The sequence below is a fragment of the Misgurnus anguillicaudatus genome, chromosome 22 (assembly GCF_027580225.2).
Source record: "Misgurnus anguillicaudatus chromosome 22, ASM2758022v2, whole genome shotgun sequence".
Taxonomy (NCBI): Eukaryota; Metazoa; Chordata; class Actinopteri; order Cypriniformes; family Cobitidae; genus Misgurnus; species Misgurnus anguillicaudatus.
In genome coordinates this window covers 27,124,493-27,144,915 of record NC_073358.2, presented here as the reverse complement: position 1 = coordinate 27,144,915, position 20,423 = coordinate 27,124,493, and the positions used below count along the sequence as shown (strand labels likewise).

Below are 20,423 nucleotides of genomic sequence, written 5' to 3'. Positions count from 1 at the left end.
TTAAAGGCGGGGTGCATGATCTCTGAAAGCCAATGTTGACATATGAAATCACCAAAACAAACACGCCCCTACCCCAACAGAATATGGACCTTTTTTGATAGCCCCGCCCCACACATACGCAAATCAGGCAACGATATCGGTTAGTAGACACGCCCCTTACTGCTGACTGGTTACAAGTGTGTTTTGGTAGTCGGCCTGACTCCCTTTCCAAAGTGTTTTCTTAAAAAATCATGGACCCCGCACTTAAGTTTCAACACTAAACTTCTTTATTGTGATGATAGGATTAGGAAATGCATTTGACTGCTATTTCATATGCAAAGAAGCTATGACTAAATAAAAGTTAAGTGTGCGCTCAAAGCAAATAAGAAAAATAGAGAGAACATGTTATGACTGGGTTGTACTTGACAGTTTTGATTTGATCTGAGGTGTTACTTGGTTTGAAAGTTCACAGAGAACCTGGCAGCAAGTCTTAACCATGACTGTATCCGAATCAGTTTAGTTTGTAATGGACAATGATTATGACACAGTAAAAAAAGAGCTGGTATGCGCATAGGGATGCAAGTTTAATTTGGGCCTGTATTATGTCTTTATCCTGCCCCCCCCCTGCCTTCCTTTCAACCTTTACTGTCCCATCCAATAAAGACAAAAGCCCATGAACAACATATAAAGTAATGCATATTGTAATAGTGTAATTAACTAACAGTGTGTTTTTATGCTATCCTTTTGCATGTTATTTTACTTTAGATGAGATAATATTATATAAGTTACAATATGTGCCCATATGTACTGAGTAGGTTAAGAACAGAATGGACAGGCAGCAGGGAGGAAGTTGTGCCACTGGCCCATCCTGTAGCTAGAGTCACCACACATTTTTCTTGCGTATGCACCGTTGTACGCGTACCATCCGCACGGTCTTAAAAACTAGGCTGCAAGCAGGAGGGGTGTGTGGACGACCACAGACCCTCCTGATGATAAAAATGACGTCATGCAGGTGACAAGCGGATGGCCGAAGTATACTTTGGGCTTTTATATTATTGTGTGCGACTTCTCTTACCACAGTTGGTTTTGAGAGATTGCATCTGTTCATCAGTAAGGTTGTCCAGGACGGAGTCCACACATTTCCTCCATCTTTGTACTGCACTTGTCCCAGGACTAGCCATAAGGCTACTGGACAATGACACACCTGTGAAAACACACCCACAACATGTAATATAATACATACAGAAAATGTAGCTATTGTTTTAACCTGGTTCAAAAAAGTTCAAGTAAGCATGATATTGGATAACATTAGAATTAAACTTCATTGGATGTTATTACAGCACAGCTGTACATACAAAACACTATTCCCACAATGATTAGAAGGTCCTGGCAAGGTCAACTATAAAGGACTGCTATACTGTTTCCTCATACCTTCACAACTGAGGTACAATAGAGAAGTGTACTGCGAATACTGAAAACACTGGTCTTTTGATGAATATAAAACCAGGCTGCTGCTATACGTTGTTTATATAAGATAGAGAGTGGAACATGTTGCCAGACAATTAATAAACAGTTATTTCATGATACTTTTATCTTTTAGTCTTTAACACTATATATTATTTTTTGTTACAAATAGGTAAAAGTAATGTTACATAATAAATATAAACCTTTAAATAGACCCTGTGACGAGTAATCGGTGATCAGCTTAGGCCGATACTGCTTCTAGTACATCCCCAAAAACCCTGATCGGAGCACCCTATTATCTTTAAGATAAAACTAAAACACTTTATTGCCATGTTTTCCTTACATTCAACCTTCATCCCAAAAGAGTCATTTGAATTCCAGTTGTAATGGAGTCTAAAATTATTATTTGTATATTGTTAGAACTATAATGCAACTTAAGCTGTATACTGTAATATGAAAATAACAATAAAACATGCATTGTTGTTATCACTTCACACTAGAATCGGTATGCACTGGTATTACAACATAATCTGTACTCATTAAAGTAAAAATAACTAGGACAAAAAACAAAATCGCTTCTGGCTGTTTGGAGTCAACACAGACAGATTGGGAATTGGGATAAACCACACTGGACTTTTAAAGCAACTTTTCTCCCTCAACAAGTCTTTAAAAGGATAGTTTGTTCAAAAATGGAAATGACCCCGTGATTTACTTACCCTCAAGCCATCTAAGATACATCCATCATCTTTCAGACAAACACAATTGGAGTTATTTTAGTGAATGTCCTGGCTGATTCTGGGGAGGGGGGGTAAATATAGGCCTTCTGAGAGTTATCGGTGTGATTATGTAAAAAAAATCCATATCTAAAACTTTCAAAATGAAAATAACTAGCTTCCTGTATCGACGGCATCTTGGACTCCTCTGAATTCACATACATGTGTAGTAATGAAGTGACGAATGCAGGAGAGCAAAACAGAGTAGATAAAACGCTCAAATGAGGATCTTAAAGGGCACCAATGATCCGATTTTACATTTCCTTTAAGTGTGTATTAGTAGATGTTAACAATATGCAAAGGACACAAATCCCAAAGTAAACACTGACGTAAGTTATCATTTCCAACGTAAATCTCTTTTCTTTGACTGCAACAAACACACGGATTGTAGGCAACAGTTTTACTTCCTTGGCCTGTTGATGTGGACACAACGGTCATTATTATAATTCCGGGCCGCATCTGACTCACAGCCTGTAAATAGTATATGTTTACATATTTAAAGTATTTATTACTGACTATTTAAACCATGACTGAAGCACAAGTTTTGTGCAGTGCAGAGTAGCGCTTGTTATTTGTAATTTCTACGATCACAAATGCAGATAAGGTTTTAATGTTTTAGTAATCCTTACCTTACCAATCTGTTATGTCCTGCTTAAGCCGCGCTAGCAAAGTTGATCGATCAATTTGGTCATCCGCATTTTCTGGATCAGATTCGGCTAATATTTATAATGTAGTAAAGACGATATTAAAGGACAAGTTTGGTATTTTACACTTAAAGCCCTGTTTTCAGCTTGTTTATGATGAAATAGAACGGTTCCGAATGAAATTTGGACATATGATGCTGGCCGAGTATTTTCAGGGGTTTGTTCTATCACCTCCCACCTCTATAATGGGTTTATAGGTGCACAGGAACAATCCTTCTTAAAATGCATTAAACTTTCGTTTACAAAGACTTGAAACTCACCGAGTGGTCAGGGGTGTTCACTGATATGCTCACACAAAAATCGCTGCAAAATACTATTATAAAGAGCCAGGACATTCACTAAATTAAATGAAGCTGTGTTTGCCCGAAAGCCGATTGACATACGTAACCCGGATGGCCCGAGGGCGAGCAAATAACGGGCCAACCTTCACTTCTTGCCAAACCGTCCCTTTAACAAACCTGTAATGAATTACTTGAGCATAACAAACAACTTTATCATACCAAGCTAACAAGTTGCAACCACCACTGACTATTACCTATTGAATGTACTTGTTCGTTCTTTTCATTTCACACCAGATTTTACTTCATGCATACGCGTGTCATTTCTAAGGTCATGTAGTAAGTAATAAACAAAGCACTATAAGACACCTTAAGTAAAATGATACTGTTGCTATCTGCGGAGCCATTTTACTGGGGTTCGGTAACAACACCGGATATGATTGCAATATCACTGACACAGGGATACCTTTATAATGTTAGATGCATCTCAGATAGACATTCTGTTTATATTTGTCTTTAACATGAGATCAAGGTATTACGAAGTTTGACAACACACAAATTTGTAAAACTGTGTTTACAGTTGCCGTTTTTATAACACTTGACTTGAATCAAGGCCAAAGGAAAAGTAAAAAGATCTTGATAATCAGCAAGGACAGGTATTGATCTTCACCTGTCAAACCCGCTACCATTATGAAATAGAGAGAGATAGAGAGAGAGAGAGAGAGAGAGAGAGAGAGAGAGAGAGAGAGAGAGAGAGAGTGAGAGTGAGAGAGAGAGAGAGAGAGAGAGAGAGAGAGAGAGAGAGAGAGAGAGAGAGAGAGAGAGAGAGAGACAGAGAGAGAGAGAGAGAGAGAGAGAGATGTAAAGCACTCTGGCTGTTCCCACTGCTGCCATGACAACAAGGCTCCAGGTGAATGCTAGACAGCTCAGAGGGACAGGTAAAGTAAACTAAATATGGCTGACAGAAATATCAAAGAGGAAGGGAGATATCAAACAAACCATAAATTCATGTGCAAGTTAAAGGATTTGAACCCTTGACTTGTGCCTGTGTTTGCATTTGTGAAGAGCATTTACGTGTCATCCAAATTTACAACTGTTTTGCCTACAGTAGGTATGAAAACCAGAGTGAATCTCTTACTAGAACTGCACTTATTAACTAAATGCTCTGTGATTGCCAGAAAAGTGTTAAACCCAGCTCAAGCTGTTTAAACACACATTTTGTTGTATAATATACAACAGATAGATTTGTCAGTCGTGGCACTGCGGAATGTGTATTACGACGTGTATAACCATCCAAATGCGTTTCCTTGGTTTCCCCTGTCAAAGTTAATGAATAAATTACCACAACAATTGTACAAACAAGAATGGGTATCCAGCTAACGTTAAATGTTATTATGTAACCACGTCTTTCTTGTCACACACACACCCCTCTAAAACTTTCCTTCTAAAACAATTCTCCAAACCTGACTGTACCGTAGCGTACTTCACACTGTGTGTAGCCTGCGAAACTCCGTCCACTAACAGATTTATCCATAAACAGTGAAGAAGAGGATGTGGGCATGTGGTTGTCTCTGAAAACCTATTAAGCTGTCCACCTAGATAGCACCGTTAAGCATCGCGATACCCACACATGATGGCTTTGCAGCTCACCGGATATTTGTATATATGTGCACTAAATTCCGTGTATATATCGATCTGTGTTTGAGACACCACCGTGTTTACCGTGTCGCTCAATTATTATTTTAATAGGCTACTGAGAGAGTCGTTAACATCCCTTTTTATGTTTTCACGGGACACCTTCTTTTTATTTGAACTCACAATCCAACCAAATTTGACGATAGGCTGAAAAAGCAGACAATTTAGACTGTAACTTGAAAATATTTAGCAATTTATATAACTAGAGGTTTTGCAGTGCGTAAAGTCAAGCGTTAAAAGATATTACGACGATCCACTAACGAACATGTGTGAAACAGCACTTCAAATACTGATCGGAATGTCTTATCATATTTAAGACTTTTTCATTACTTACCTGCAAGAAATGCGTTGGAGTGAAATGCTCGTCAGGTATCTGAAAATGCCGTAAGTCGTTATCTCTCAGTACGACTCAAACTTCTGGATAACTTATCCTCCATCGCAACCCCCAAGGCGTAGGTTTGCTGTAACGTTCAACGTAGGCAACTTGAGAGCACGAATTTACCGTAAACCTCCGATAACATCAGACAGAATTGAAAATGCTATAAAAAAATTAAATAATGAACATGCAGTACTTTACCTGGTGCATGCTCACCCTGCCGCATTTAGACATGCAGAGTTTTTAAGAAACCACCTCGCGTTTCGGGGTCACCTATCGCAAACACAATCTACTGTTGGTTGCTTTATCAAAGCGAATATCTCCAATGTATATATTTGGCACTCTCTCCAAACGGTTCAGATTTTCCCCGCAGTATATTTCCGCCGTATTTTATGTATACGCGACGCAACAATATTTATTACTGCAAGCTAATACGGCACGCGGCTTCTTGTTACAGAATTACCAGATGCACTCGCGACCTTTGTATGAACCATACAGCCCGCGTTTAATGTTATTTACATCAGAGAATATACATAGACATCTTTTCACCACAGGAAGCAGTGGGCGGGAAATTAACACTTTCATAGCAGGGGGTTGACGATACAGGATGGGTACCCATGTAGAGCAACGTGCACTCATTGTAAAGATGCTGACCTTATTGCAATTTATAAATGACCTTGATTATTTACGAACTAATCTACTAAAATAAAGTTTCAAAAACTCAAAATAAATTACTACACTCATCTTAAACGTGTTATCATAATAATTATTAAACTCCAATACTATTGCAGTTGTCCAAATTAAGAGTCTCTTCATATATTGTTGTTAGTAATGATAACAATACTTTTCAATTTTAGCACTTACCCAAAATATGAAGGATAAATCATGTAAAATGTTTTTCAGCACATTATAGACAAAAGTGTGTCAATAGTTTGTAGTTAAAGACACACGTTAAATAATATAGACCATTTTGCAAGATGTAAACAAGACTGGTTCAGAAGCACTTCCTGTTTCAGTATTTTTTAACACTGAACAAATCATTAATATTAATACTTATTAATATTAAAACAAAATACAACCAAAATAAAATTTAGAACTGAATCAAAATGTAAAATAAATGTGAACGAAAATACTTCATCATTTACTGACTCTCATTTTGTTTTAAAGATATTTTGATAAATGTTCACTCAGTTGACTGTACCCATTGAATGCCATAGTAGGATAAACATATACTACGGAAGTTAATGGGTACCATCAACTGTGTGCTTATCATCATTTATCAAAATATCGTTTTTAGTGTTCAACAGACTTAAGAAACTTAAACAGGTTGAGGATGAGTAAATGACAGAATTTAAGTTTTTGGGTGAACTATCCCTTTAAGGTCAAATTGGTAACAGAGCTCAACATAAATCAGGTCTTCGTTGCATATAGATTAATGCAAAAGTAAAATGAATGAAATCATTTAGAAATAACAGAAATAAACAGAAGAACAAACACAAACTGACATGCATTGGTAATCTTAAGCTCGAACCGATCCCGCCAAGTGGTTGATGTCCTCAGGGCAACATATTGTGTTGACCCAAGGACAACATTTTTCTAAATAAAACCTAAACCTACCCCAAACCCCAACCCTAACCATAACCAAACCCTAAAATCAGAGGGACATGATAAGTAAAAAAACAATGGTCTAGAAACAGCTAATCTTGGTTGTAAGCTTAACTTAAAACAAACTATAATCTTATTTCTGAAATCTGATTGGCTGATTGAAATGTTGTTCCAGGGTCAACACAATGTTGCCCTAAGGACATCAACCACCCGGCAAAATCAGGAGAGCCGTAATGCTCAATAGTAAAAACTGCATTTGTAAATATTGACTATTGATTAGTAAAGGAAATAATACAGTGACTGAAGTAACACAAACTTTTAACAGTAATACATACTGTAAACAGAGATGGCAACATGGCTTAGCATCATTTCACTGGAGTTGGAGAGCCACTGCATGGTAAGTTATGATGGGCTTAGTTATGCCTATTAATTTACAAATTTAAATGGTATTGCTTATACATTTACATTTAGTCATTTAGCAAATCTGTTTATCCAAAGCGACTTACAAATGACAGAGCAATGTTTGTATACAGCAATGAGCCCTTTTCAACTTCTAAATTTAAATGTTCTAAAATAAAAAAGTGCATTCACGACATATAATCAGAGTACAAAAACGTAATGCAGACAGCCCATAGTACCTCAAATTAAATATAAGACAAGATTTCATATCAGTTTAAATCAAACTGTTCAAATCATGTGCATATCCAGCTGTAAAGCTTCTCTCGTGCTATCCTATGCGGCAGGTAAGTATACCAAGTATTGTCTTTTTAGCTCAATCCAACTTTGTATATGTTGGGCAGAGTCATCATCATCAGAGCCTCTATTCAGGAACATACTTTTTGTTCTCCCAAGGAAATGGGTACTCAGGTGCCCGGTTATAGTGACCCATGAGGAAAATGGCAACTGTGCCAATGGAGAACAGCAGGATGGCTGCCCAGAAACAAACTTTATCAATCATCTTACCAATCAGCACCCAACTCTCCATCTCCTGAGGAACAGAGAGAAAAAAACGTGTGGGCGAAATTCTTGGTGTGGTTGGACAACGGCATGTGGAATGTCTATAAAAGTGTTTTCTTGTGTGTCACTTTTAATATCACACACATGCAAACAAACTTACAGATCCAATGTCGTTTTGCTGCTTGGTGGATTCAGCAATGAAGTTACAGGCATCTACACATTCTTTTATCTCCGGTGCTGTTTTAGCCAGACTCTTGTAGAGGTTCGCCGTATTGCTTATATCAATTTCATCCACTAGAGGGAGACATACACAAGCACACAACACATTAGAAAAATGAAACCGCAGAGCTTAAAGGGATAGTTTACCTAAAAATGAAAAATCTGTTACTTACTTACCCTAAAGTTGTTACAAACCTATAAACATTTTTTTCTTCTACTGAACACAAAGGAAGAGAAATGTTTGTAGCCAAACCGTTTTTGAGCACCATAGACTTCCACAGAAGTCAATGGTGCTCCTGTTTCCAGCCTGATTACAAATATCTTCCTTTGTGTCTAGCAAAACAAATAAATGTATACAGGTTGTACCAACTTGAGGATGAGTAAATTATGACATAATTTTCATTTTTGGGTGAAATATCCCTTTAAATCACTGAATCACTCTCAGCTGTAGGAGCTTATGAATCCTTTTAAAGTTAAAATTCTGCTTTGGTTTGGCTGCATTATGCATGCAATGCCCTCTTGTCACGTTTTCAATCAATCAATTCCCAATAAAATCAAAATTTTAAAATCAAGAAATGAATATAATGTTTTAGAAAATACATATTCCTAAGGACGGCCATATATGTGCACTGTTATAATATTTATACACAGTTATGTTAAGGATGCTTTAGGAGCTTGTTACCAATTGAGCGCATGAGTCCATGTCTCTCTCTTTGTTTGTCAAACATCATCTCACTGCGTGGCTGTTTCAATACGTATTCTTCTGCCCTCTGCATCAGTCCAAATGAACTGCGTCTCCTCTCTCTCATTTCATGCGCCCCACCTCCCGGCTCGTCCTCATCCAGAAACGAGGCCATGCCAAGGAAACGTGGGACCACCTCAAGGAAAATCTAATGGTAAAAAACAGAATCGTTTTAAAATAGAAGTTAGTAGCTACAATTCGGAAAGCTGTAATATTTTGTAAAAAGCACCACAGGCGCACATGTTTGATGGTGAGCGACATGTTGTGTGTACTGGGACTGCGGAGGGAGAAGTTGAGGACAATGATGCAGTTGGTGACGATCAGCGTGGTCATACACATGACGAAAATTAAATATCTAAAACAGAGCGAGAAAGAAGGAAATTAGACAATTAGTTAGATTGAACCTGGTCTAGAGATGCTCTTCACATTAAAGGGACACTCCACATTTTTTGAAAATATGCTCATTTTCCAGCTCCCCTAGAGTTAAATATTAGATTTTTACAGTTTTTGGAATCTATTCAGCCAATCTCTGGGTCTGGTTGTACCACTTTTAGCATAGCTTAGCACAATCCATTGAATCTGATTAGACCACTTAGCATCGTGCTTAAAAATAACCAAAGAGTTTCTATATTTGATATTCTATATGATATTACGCAGCAGCCAAAAATAGTCCCCTTAGTAACTTTCAACCGCAGACTCTTTTCGGCCACTGCTTAATATCATTGCGCCTCCTGCAGCCATGTTACGGCAGCAAAGTCCTTGATTATTACACCAGAATGAGAGTATAGTTCTTAGCCATATCTGCCTAGAAAATTACAACTTTTAATTTTCTGTGGGTTTTAGTTCACAATGTCACTACAGAAGAGTTTTAGAGTTTTGAATTGGAAAAATATCGAAAATCTTTGATTATTTTTGTGCGCGATGCTAATGGTCTAATCAGATGCAATGGATTGTGCTAAGCTATGCTAAAAGTGGAAACCCGGTGATCGGCTGAATTGATTCCAAAACTGTAAAAATCAAATGTTTAACTAGGGGAGCTGGAAAATGAGCATATGTGGCGTGTCCCTTTAATGCAACAATGCATTGCCTATATAGGTCTTGGGCAGCAGGGAAAATGTAATAAATGCATCCTTAACATTAGGATAGGACAAATTATAGGCTTATTCACTTACTAAATCATTCTTTTGTTGTTTAAGCATTTAAAAAAGTGTCTCTTGTTAGCCTATGTCATGTTAAATATTTTCCATGTCACTTCTATTATTTTCTGTCATTTTGAACTAGAAAGATATTTTGTGTTTTATGCATTACAAAGGAACATTTTACCTTTTCATCATACAATTAAAATGTTTCTACACAGTTTGAAAGTTAAGTTGATTTGTTTTATTGTTTTAACCGGACAATTACTCAAAATAATAGACATTCATTCATTTTTTTGGATCTATGTAGTTCAAGGTAAAATTAATAGATTTCGGTGTTTGATTTGTGGTACATCACTTCAAATAACTTTTGTACATTTGCTGTGTTGTGCTGTGCAGGGTCTTTAAGAAAAAACTAATTTAAAGAATAAAGAACCTCTGTGTTACACATTCTCATAAACAATGGCACTCACTTGCCAATAAGAGGCACAGAGAGGGACGTCTCTGGAATTTTCTGGGCAATCAGGAAGAGAAACACAGTCTGAGCCAACAATACCGAAATTGACACGGTCAACTTCTGGCCTCCAGCTAAATGTGAGAGAGATAAAAGTGAAGACAAAACACAAAGATATGTAGATGGACAAACAGAATGCAAAATATACAACATAGCGATGCAACAACACTGTAAAAAACAGAGGAATACATTAACCTTAGAGTGTTTGCACATGCACAAACAAACACCTTTAGCAGGTAGAAAGTAGGCCAGAACGACCAGCGAGGAGATGAGAGAGCAGGGCAGGATGATATTGATAATGTAGAAGAGTGGTTTCCTCTGGATGATTAGATTGTAATAAACCTCCTGGTACTCCAGATCATCTGGAGAATAACGTGGGTTTGTCAGCTTACGGGCCGGGCGATGCTTGATGGCCCACTCTCCATTCTCTGTGGGAGCCATATGATAGGAGCAATAAAAATGTGTAGGTGATTGATTGAACTTTCAAGTATTAAATGTGATGTGCAATATAATGGTTACACTGAATTGATACCATGTGATGTACAGCTGATTAGTTTCGATTTATATACAGTGGTAAAACATTGTGAATTATTTATTTGCGTTTTCATTTTAAACGCATTACTTTTACAATCCATAAATGACTACATTTTATATACATTTGGCAGACACTTTTATCAAAATGCATTACAACATACACTCACCTAAAGGATTATTAGGAACACCTGTTCAATTTCTCATTAATGCAATTATCTAATCAACCAATCACATGGCAGTTGCTTCAATGCATTTAGGGGTGTGGTCCTGGTCAAGACAATCTCCTGAATTCTGAGTATTTCACAATCTGCTCAGTTACTGGGATTTTCACGCACAACCATTTCTAGGGTTTACAAAGAATGGTGTGAAAATGGAAAAACATCCTGTATGTGGCAGTCCTGTGGGTGAAAATGCCTTGTTGATGCTAGAGGTCAGAGGAGAATGGGCCGAATGAAAAAAGAGCAACTTTGACTGAATTAAGTCCTCGTTACAATCGAGGTATGCAGCAAAGCATTTGTGAAGCCACAACACGCACAACCTTGAGGCAGATGGGCTACAACAGCAGAAGACCCCACCGGGTACCACTCATCTCCACTACAAATAGGAAAAAGAGGCTACAATTTGCAAGAGCTCACCAAAATTGGACAGTTGAAGACTGGAAAAATGTTGCCTGGTCTGATGAGTCTCCATTTCTGTTGAGACATTCAGTCAATGTGGCGTAACCAGAACGAGAACATGGATCCATCGTGCCTTGTTACCACTGTGCAGACTGCTGGTGGTGGTGTAATGGTGTGGGGGATGTTTTCTTGGCACACTCTAGACCCCTTAGTGCCAATTAGGCATAGTTTAAATGCCACGGCCTACCTGAGCATTGTTTCTGACCATGTCCATCCTTTTATGACCACCATGTACCCATCCTCTGATGGCTACTTCCAGAAGGATAATGCAGCATGTCACAAAGCTCGAATAATTTCAAATTGGTTTCTTGAACATGACAATGAGTTCACTGTACTAAAATGGCCCCCAAAGTCACGAGATCTCAACCCAATAGAGCATCTTTGGGATGTGGTGGAACGGGAGTTTCGTGCCCTGGATGTGCATCCCACAAATCTCCATCAACTGCAAGATGCTATCCTATCAATATGGGCCAACATTTATAAAGAATGCTTTCAGCACTTTGTTGAATCAATGCCACGTAGAATTAAGGCAGTTCTGAAGGCGAACGGAGGTCAAACACAGTATTAGTATGGTGTTCCTAATAATCCTTTAGGTGAGTGTATTTTTATCAGCATGTGTTTGAACCCATGGCCTTTTGCAGTACTAATGCAATGTACTATCACTGAGCACACTTTAGATTGTGATAGATTCATATTTTTCCACAAAACAAGGCTTCATTGTTAAATCTGGAATGTGACTTGTACAGGAATTAATGAGACAGTTGACCTACATGTTGTAATTTCATTGATTTCTTACCTTCATGTGATCCTGTATTACTTTTTGTTGGATTTGGAGAAAAATGTAGGTCAGCAGATAATGGCAGAATTCATTCATTGAGTAAACTACTTTAAATCAGCAACTAATCTCAATTTTCTAAACCTGATTAACTACTGTACTGTGTGAAGAATGTGTGAAACAGTAAAGTGTGTATGCATGGCACCTGTGAAAGCCTCAGGGTCAATGTCCACCCACTCAATAGGCTTCCCGTTTTCATCTTCTGCCAATATCATATTGATTTCATTAGCACTGTATGTCTGAGACCTACAAACCAACAGAAGGAGAATGTATAAATGACTTCTAAATAACATCAACAAAAATATAATCAAACCACAAAACTAATAAACTCCTCTTGTATTTGAGGCTCTTTGCCAACCTAAAAACTAGAGTGCAGTTCTGCCAGTCAAAAGGAAAGTAGGTGATCTCGATCGCACAGGTACTGCGGTAGATGGCAGGGGGAAGCCAGTACATAGATCCATCATTTGAAATCAGCACATTAGCATAGTATGCCACATCAAACTTGCCATCAATGTTATTTTTGAAGAAAAAACAGTAAGAAGACATCAGAAAAACTCCACACTTTAAAAATGCAGTTTACTTCCAACCCAGCGAACCATCAATTAGATTTTATATTTATTTAAATCATTTAATTATAACCCAACAGATTGAGTTCGTCCCCTTCTGACCCAACGCTGGGTTGAAAACCCAGCCTTTTTTAAAGAGTGTGTGTGTCACTTACTTATTTTCTAATACTATATCTGGCAGCCAGACAGTGTTGTATGGCACACGGATCTGGACAATACCATGATAATCAGATGTATTCCATGTAAGTCGATAATCCACCCATTGCTGAAGACATTTCAGAAACGTGAAACAGAAGGACAAACAAAAGATATAGAACAGAAAAACTGTCAAATTCAGACTAATACATTTCTAAAAAAAGATAAAAACTTACTGTAACAAGGTACAATCCAAAACATAGTGGCATGTTAGGTTAAAACTAGCGCTGTCACAATGATTAAATAATCGTCGCATCGCGATTGTTTGACCTCATTGCGAGGATTGCACCTCTCTCTAAAAAACACAAGGGGGAGCTGCAGCGCCTGTATAAACGAGACAGCCAGGTGAAAAAGTAGCACACTTCCATAGTGTACTTAAAGGTGCAGTGTGTAATTTTTAGAAGAATCTCTTGACATAAATACAAAATAATATACAAAACTATATGATCGGGGGTGTATAAAGACCTTTCATAATGCACTGTTATGTTTGTATTACCTTAGAATGAGATGTTTTTATCTAAATACACAGAGGGTCCCCTTACATGGAAGTCGCCATTTTGTGCTGCCCTGTTTCGGACAAACTTTTTTTACTAAGTTGTCTCCGATGATGACATGTTTGTCCAGTGGCGGCTAACGTAGCTTCTGTATGTGTTTCAAAAGCGAGGGGTGAGCAGTGGACTAAGCCGTTGGTTGCAATGCGCAACCTCACCACTAGATGCCCCAAAAATGTACACACTGCACCTTTAAAGTGCTTTATTTTCGCACACTAAATTTGTACTTAATATACTAAAAATTCACCTTTAGTAGTTCTTAAGATGTTCTTAAGATCATCTAAGTGTACTTCACTGTGCTTTTTTGAGACACCATAAATATGAACTAAAATGTGCTAAAAATGTATTTAAAAAATGTATTTAGGTAACACTTGTAGTAAACTTGAACCCATCTTTGTATGAAAGTTGTGTTCAAGTTAAATACAAGTGTAAACTAAATACATTTTAATACAGATATAGAATGTTAAAAGTGAATTTTAGTTCATATTCATGGTGTCTCAAAATAGCACAGTAAAGTACACTTAGATAATCTTAAGAACATCATAAGAATTTTTAGTATATTAAGTACAAAATTAGTGTGCGAAAATAAGGCACTTTAAGTCCATTACAGAAGTGTACTACTTTTTCACCTGGGAGTATCAGATTACTGCAAAAGATTTAATTGAAATAATCACAACAATCTGTGAAAATGATTTCATAAACAAAAAAAATGTATGAGAATTAAATGTCAAAGCAATAAACAGGCAATTAATCGTCATAATCGTCACAATTTATTAAACAATTAACCTTCAGCCAAATTTTATAACCGTGACAGCCCTAGTTATAAAAGAAAACAAATAAAACAACCATGTAAAGAAAATAGTGCAGAAAAGTATGGAAACGTGGCTAAATCACATTTTAAAATATGCTGGGTATTATCAACCCAGCATTGGGTCAAAAAGGAGTCCAGCCATTTGGGTTGTAATTTAACATATGCTGGGTTGTTTTAACCCATTGTTGGGTCAAATATAAACATTTTCTAGGTTAATTAACCCAACAACTGGGCTTGTTGATCCAATGATGGGTTCAAAATAACTCAGCATTTTTTAAAGTGCATTACATTATGTAGTTTCAAAAATCTTGAACAAACAGGGCATTCAATACAGTAGGTCGCATTATTGGGTCATTTTTAACCCAGCGTTGGGCCAGAAAGGGACGAGCCCAGCAGCTGGGTTGAAATTAACCCAGAAAATGTTTATATTTGACCCAACAATGCGTTAAAACAACCCAGCATGGGTTAAATTACAACCGAGCAGGCTGGCCTCATCCCTTTTTGACCCAATGCTGGGTTGAAAATAACCCAGCATTTTTTAGGGAGTATGATTGGACAATACATAAATTGTCTACTCACAATCTCAATCCAGACATTTGTAGTAAGAGTTTCCTCTTTCTCATTCTGTTTAGAGAGAAAAGTTTTCCAAACATGTAAATGGTCTATAACTGCTTCTTTTTATAGTGCTTATAAAAAAAAAACCCGCTACAAATTATCAAATTACCAAAATATTTTGCACTGCTCTGTAACATTAATGCACATAAAGTAATAAATGTTAAAAATCATTTGCGTGTAGTTTACATATATGTACAGATGTTTACACACATAAATGCATTGATATAAATATATTTAGACTACATAAAATGTAACAGACTATATTACAACATTGGTATGTTAACAGGAAGATTAGTTACCAATGAGATCAGATTGGTGAGGGTTAACTTGACTTGAACCTTCACTTTTTCCTCAGGGTTTCTGGCTGGTCGAATGTTTTTATTGTAGTTTTTAAACTTATCTGCAATCAACTTCGACTCCTCATTTCCACTGACTTGCAAAATGAAAGATACACATTGTTTTTGTTCAACCTTTCAAGGATTGGTTTATTTGGTCTACATAAATTCAGACAGTGGCTGAAATCAGTTGGGTAGGCTAAATGTGTATTGTTCTCTGTTACTTATGTTTTACTTTAACATGAACTTTATTTCAATTGAATAAAAAGTTTAGTGGACCAAATAAAAATACAAATCGCTCATTGTTTGTTCTATCAATGTCCAGTTTCTTCATTCTGTAACCAGCTTGTAGAGGAATTTAACATTGGAATTTTAAACATTTTATCATGTTGAACATTTTATGTGTCACAACAAGATTACATATAACAAAAACATTTCAACCATTCAAAACTAAGAAGCTCATACAGCAACTGTACTGTGGTAAGCACATAATAAGAATACAATGGGATCATACTCCTGAAACTCTCGCCAAAAGGAAAAGCAAATTTGGAAAATAATAACTGCATTAATAAAGACATAGAAAAAGTCGCAGCAAGTGTGTAAATACAGAGTGGCAAGTCAGTAACCCTATTCTACATTCATTGGTAAGACTCCAATTTTGAGGTACATACCTTGCAATACAGTGGCGACAAGCGCAAACACCACAATGCATATCCTACCGAACTGGGCTGCCATCGCCGTGTTCGGCAACCTGGTCGCCAAAGACTGTCTTAAAAGTGAGTAACAAAGAGATAGACACGTTATTTTGGACAAGTCAGTGGCAAGCTCTCTCTTGGCCTCGCTGCTACAGCTGTCACTGCACGAGGCTCGAGTTACAGGGCTGCTCTTAAAGTCACATTCAGTGCAGATCACCAATATCGTTATGGCTCTAATACGTGACAATGGTGCAGATTATGTAGGCTAATTTTCTGTTTTACTTTAGGTACTTTAAATAGCACCTTAACATGGGGACGAGAGCCTCCAGTTGAAAACTTTTCTCCAGCTGACTAGTTCAAAAGTTGTAGATTAAGAATTGCTTTTGTATGAGTATCATAAAAGCTTGTGCAAGCTACTTGTAATGGTTATTGATAGTGCTGTTCTACCGCAAGGAGTTGTGTTTCAGTCTGAGGAAATGATAAGCAATGTTAACAGGTGTACAGGGGCCGGCTGAGGGGCATCAGTGTTGCTGTATTTCATGAACATGGGTATAAATAACCAGTGTCTGTATGGACAGTAGACTTTCAATCAAAGTCTCTGTTGGCTACAAGATGTTTCAATAATCTTTGACACTTCTGGCAATCTGACATGACTTAAAAGTGTGGGATAAGTGGGAAAAGTGGAAGAAATCAGTCTGGGGAGTGTAATGTATGAGTCAATGATTTATTACGTTTAAAAAAATTAGAGATTATTATAATGACATAAGCATTTATTTGGGAGAGTAAATATGTGTTTTAGTTGTTTAATGTTTACATGCCATTTAAGCCATATTAACCATGGCATGATTGTCAATCCATTGCTCGGCCACTGGGCTTATGGTACATGGGCTTAAGTGTCACTGGATTGCAAAGCTTGTTGGTAAGCTTACTGAAGAATGCCTGTCTCCTTTGTGTACTATTAATATGACCTAAAACTGAACCATGTTTTAAGTGGGTAACAGGCAATTGTACATTCAAAAAAACATCACATGCCAAATGAGAGCATTGACTGTACGGTGCATCATGTGAAATTATCATCGGCACTGCCTTTTTGCCAACTGTTTTATATTAACTGGCTTGCTATGCTGTTGTTGTTTCAGTCACTCATGATTATTATTATTATGATGACTGGATGGGTTTTTCGGTAATAGTCAGCACATGCAGAGAAAGCTATTTCTGTTTGTAGGTTTCCAATCAGAGGCCACTGGGAATGTTGTAAACATCACAATTTTTAATTCATTTATATTTACATTTATTTATTTAGTAGACGCTTTTATCCAAAGCGACTTACAAATGAGAGAGCATTTAATATTTGGTCAATGAGCTAACATGAAGTGCATGTTACAAAGCCAGGTTGTAGTTAGGAAAGGTGAACAACATCCAAAAGTTTTAGGGATTAGTCAAGTAAAGCGCGTCATGCTTTGTAGGTTGTTTTGCAGCTCGGGTTGAGACTGGCAGTTTATTCCACCTGATAGGAACAGAATGGGTAAACATTTTGTGAGTGTTTGGTGCCTCATTGTAATGGAACAACTAGGCGTCGCAAAGAAATAAACTCTTGCATAAATGGTGGGAAAAACATCTGTCTAAACAAATCTAAAGAAAAGTTCACGAGGATCATATTCGTTCTCTCAGGTTTTGAACAGTATTTGACGTTTTTAAAACAAAGAGCAGTGGTCGAAAACAAAGACCATGAACTGTGCCCTAACAAGAAACAGAACAAATCACAAGAACATGCCGTCACAAAAGACACAGAGCATGAGTTTAGATCCTGACAAGAGTGTCAGTATCCAACACCATGCCCTGACATGAACATTACACAAAGGGCAGAGGGGGATGTTCATTCCAAAGACATGGCAAACAATGCCAACCTAGAAGTGGTGGAATCCAAACTCCAGTTCACCAAAATACATCAACAGAGAGAAAGGAAACATGGCACCAAAAACACTCAAAAGCCATGGGACCACAACAAACAAGGGAGAAGACCCAGAAAATTTGGACATTTCAAGAGTTTGGATCCTGAAACCAAAGACAAAACTTAATAAAACACACTTTAACACAAGACATAGGGCTGACAATAGACAACAAAAAACAACGCAAATATATTGCTGAAGGATTCAGCTGTGGTTTTGCCATTCTTCAAGAAGTCAGTGCCATGAAAATGCATTTGTCTCTTTCATGATATCTGGGAGGACATGGCATCTGTCCAGAATGTATCCTGCCTGCGGTCTGATATGCTGGGATAGGCTCTAGCACTCTCTGCAGAGGATAATGGGATGGATGAAGAATGAATAGTTGAATGCAAATGTCAAAAAGAAAATCTTAGCAAAGACATAATGAGGTATTTTATTGTTTCTTTTGGGGGTCTTTATCATCAAACATAATGCAACAAAATGTTAAGAATATAACCTTGGTATATTTAATATTGACTTAATAAGGCCATGTCAAAGATTGAAATGTAAAATCAATGTGAAATCAATGATTGAAATCAAACTTTGATGTTCCTATAGTTACATTATAAGACTTTAGCCTGGATTTTACTGACAGAGTTGCATATAAGTCTTACAGTATAACATAGCAACCTAATTCTGGATGGACAAATGTTAAAGGGACATTCCCCTTTTTTTTTGTAAATATGCTCATTTTCTAGCTCCCCTAGAGTTAAACATTTGATTTGTACCATTTTGGAATCCATTCAGCTGATCTCAGCTGGTCTGGCGGTACCATTTTTAGCATAGCTTAGCACAATCCATAAAATCTGATTAGACCATTTAGCATCACGCTAAAAAATAACCAAAAAGTATATACAAAGAGTATACTAAGACCAACAGGAAATTAAAAGTTGCGGTTTTCTAGGCAGATATGGCTAGGACTATACTTTTTATTCTGCCGTAATAATCCAAGACTCTGCTGCTGTAACATGGCTGTAACAGGCGTAGTGATATTAGTATCTTTTAATGGCAGGTAAGTATTTTCAGGCAGTGCGTAAAATCATTGCGCCTCCTGCAGCCATGTTACGGCAGGAAAGTCCTTGATTATTACGCCAGAATGAGAGAATTTTCTGTCTGTGTTAGTAAACAATGTAACTATAGAAGAGTCAAGTTTTAAATAAGAAAAATATCCAAACTCTCTGTTTTTTTTGGGGTGATGCTAATGGTCTAATCAAATTAAATGGATTATGCTAAGCTATGCTAAAAGTGCTGCTAGCGCCAGACCCGGAGATCCGCCTGAATGGATTCCTAAATTGTAAAAATCAAATGTTTAACTCGGGGGTGCTGTTAAATTAGCATATTTTCAAAAAAATGGAATGTCCCTTTAACAGCAATTAAAATCTGCAACTAAACACATTTCTTCTGAGATTGGCAGTTTTCAGTCATAACCTATACGATTTATATTGTATTTGCAATATCCTCTTTTCATCTTAAAAAAAAAATAACTTAGGTTATCATTAGATAGTGATGCTCTGTCTGCTAATATTACTTTTAATTCAATGTCACACTAAAAAGTATGATTATGTTCTTATTTCAAACATTTTGTATGATTTTGTGTTAATTTAGACAACAGATACATTAAGGAATGTAACACAGTGGGTATGACTAATGTCTTATTGAAAATGCCACAACAATTGAAAAAACTGAACACCAAGCTATGTATTCCAAACCGGGCTTGATCCTGCTCTGGGACCATTATGAAAAACAGAAATGCTGTGTTTTTAGCAAATTTGACTGCTGTATGTATTTGTTAGCATGGGCTCTGAAACATGTTGATTTAAAGAAGATAACTTACATCTTTAAGCAGCTCAATGCAGGTGTGCAAAGTGCAAACAATATTCAATGTTTTTGGGCAATACCCCGAACAGTTTACTAATTAAACTGCGTTTTAATGGCCTACAGTTAAATATGTTAAAAATGAACAATAAACGTTACATTAAAGCTGTGTTCAAAAGTGTTTTGTATATCTTACCTTACATCGCAACGGTATAATGGTACAATGATTTATAATGTGAGGCTTCGGGTACGATTTTGCGGGTAATGTCAGTTTGAATTCATTTGACTTCACCACGTAAAGAAAAAAAGGTTTGTTTGAGTTTATGCTGCGCTGTCGTGCAGACCGATTGGCGTATAAGCGCAT

The 20,423-nt window shown here is 37.1% G+C and overlaps 2 protein-coding genes across 2 annotated transcripts in view; both read right to left on the bottom strand.

Annotated features, from left to right (window-relative positions):
* Positions 1-5,805, bottom strand: part of pld2 (phospholipase D2) — a 34,376-nt gene extending 28,571 nt beyond the window's left edge. The window contains exons 1-3 of the mRNA XM_055199818.2: positions 5,471-5,805; positions 5,228-5,354; positions 1,055-1,183 (exon numbers count right to left, since the gene is read on the bottom strand). Of these exons, the coding sequence (XP_055055793.2) occupies positions 1,055-1,160 (106 nt within the window). The 5' untranslated portion in view covers positions 1,161-1,183; positions 5,228-5,354; positions 5,471-5,805. The remainder of the gene's footprint in view (positions 1-1,054; positions 1,184-5,227; positions 5,355-5,470) is intronic.
* Positions 5,806-6,739: 934 nt separating this feature from the next.
* On the bottom strand, positions 6,740-20,396 carry chrne (cholinergic receptor, nicotinic, epsilon). Its single transcript, XM_073861149.1, has 13 exons — positions 20,256-20,396; positions 16,233-16,330; positions 15,526-15,659; positions 15,191-15,235; positions 13,217-13,319; positions 12,847-13,009; positions 12,634-12,734; positions 10,670-10,870; positions 10,402-10,516; positions 9,033-9,147; positions 8,733-8,940; positions 7,992-8,125; positions 6,740-7,862 (listed from the first exon to the last, which is right to left on the bottom strand). The coding sequence occupies exons 2-13, from the start codon at positions 16,294-16,296 to the stop codon at positions 7,695-7,697; spliced, it is 1,551 nt and encodes a 516-aa protein (XP_073717250.1). The 5' UTR covers positions 16,297-16,330; positions 20,256-20,396; the 3' UTR covers positions 6,740-7,694.
* Positions 20,397-20,423: the final 27 nt, after the last annotated feature.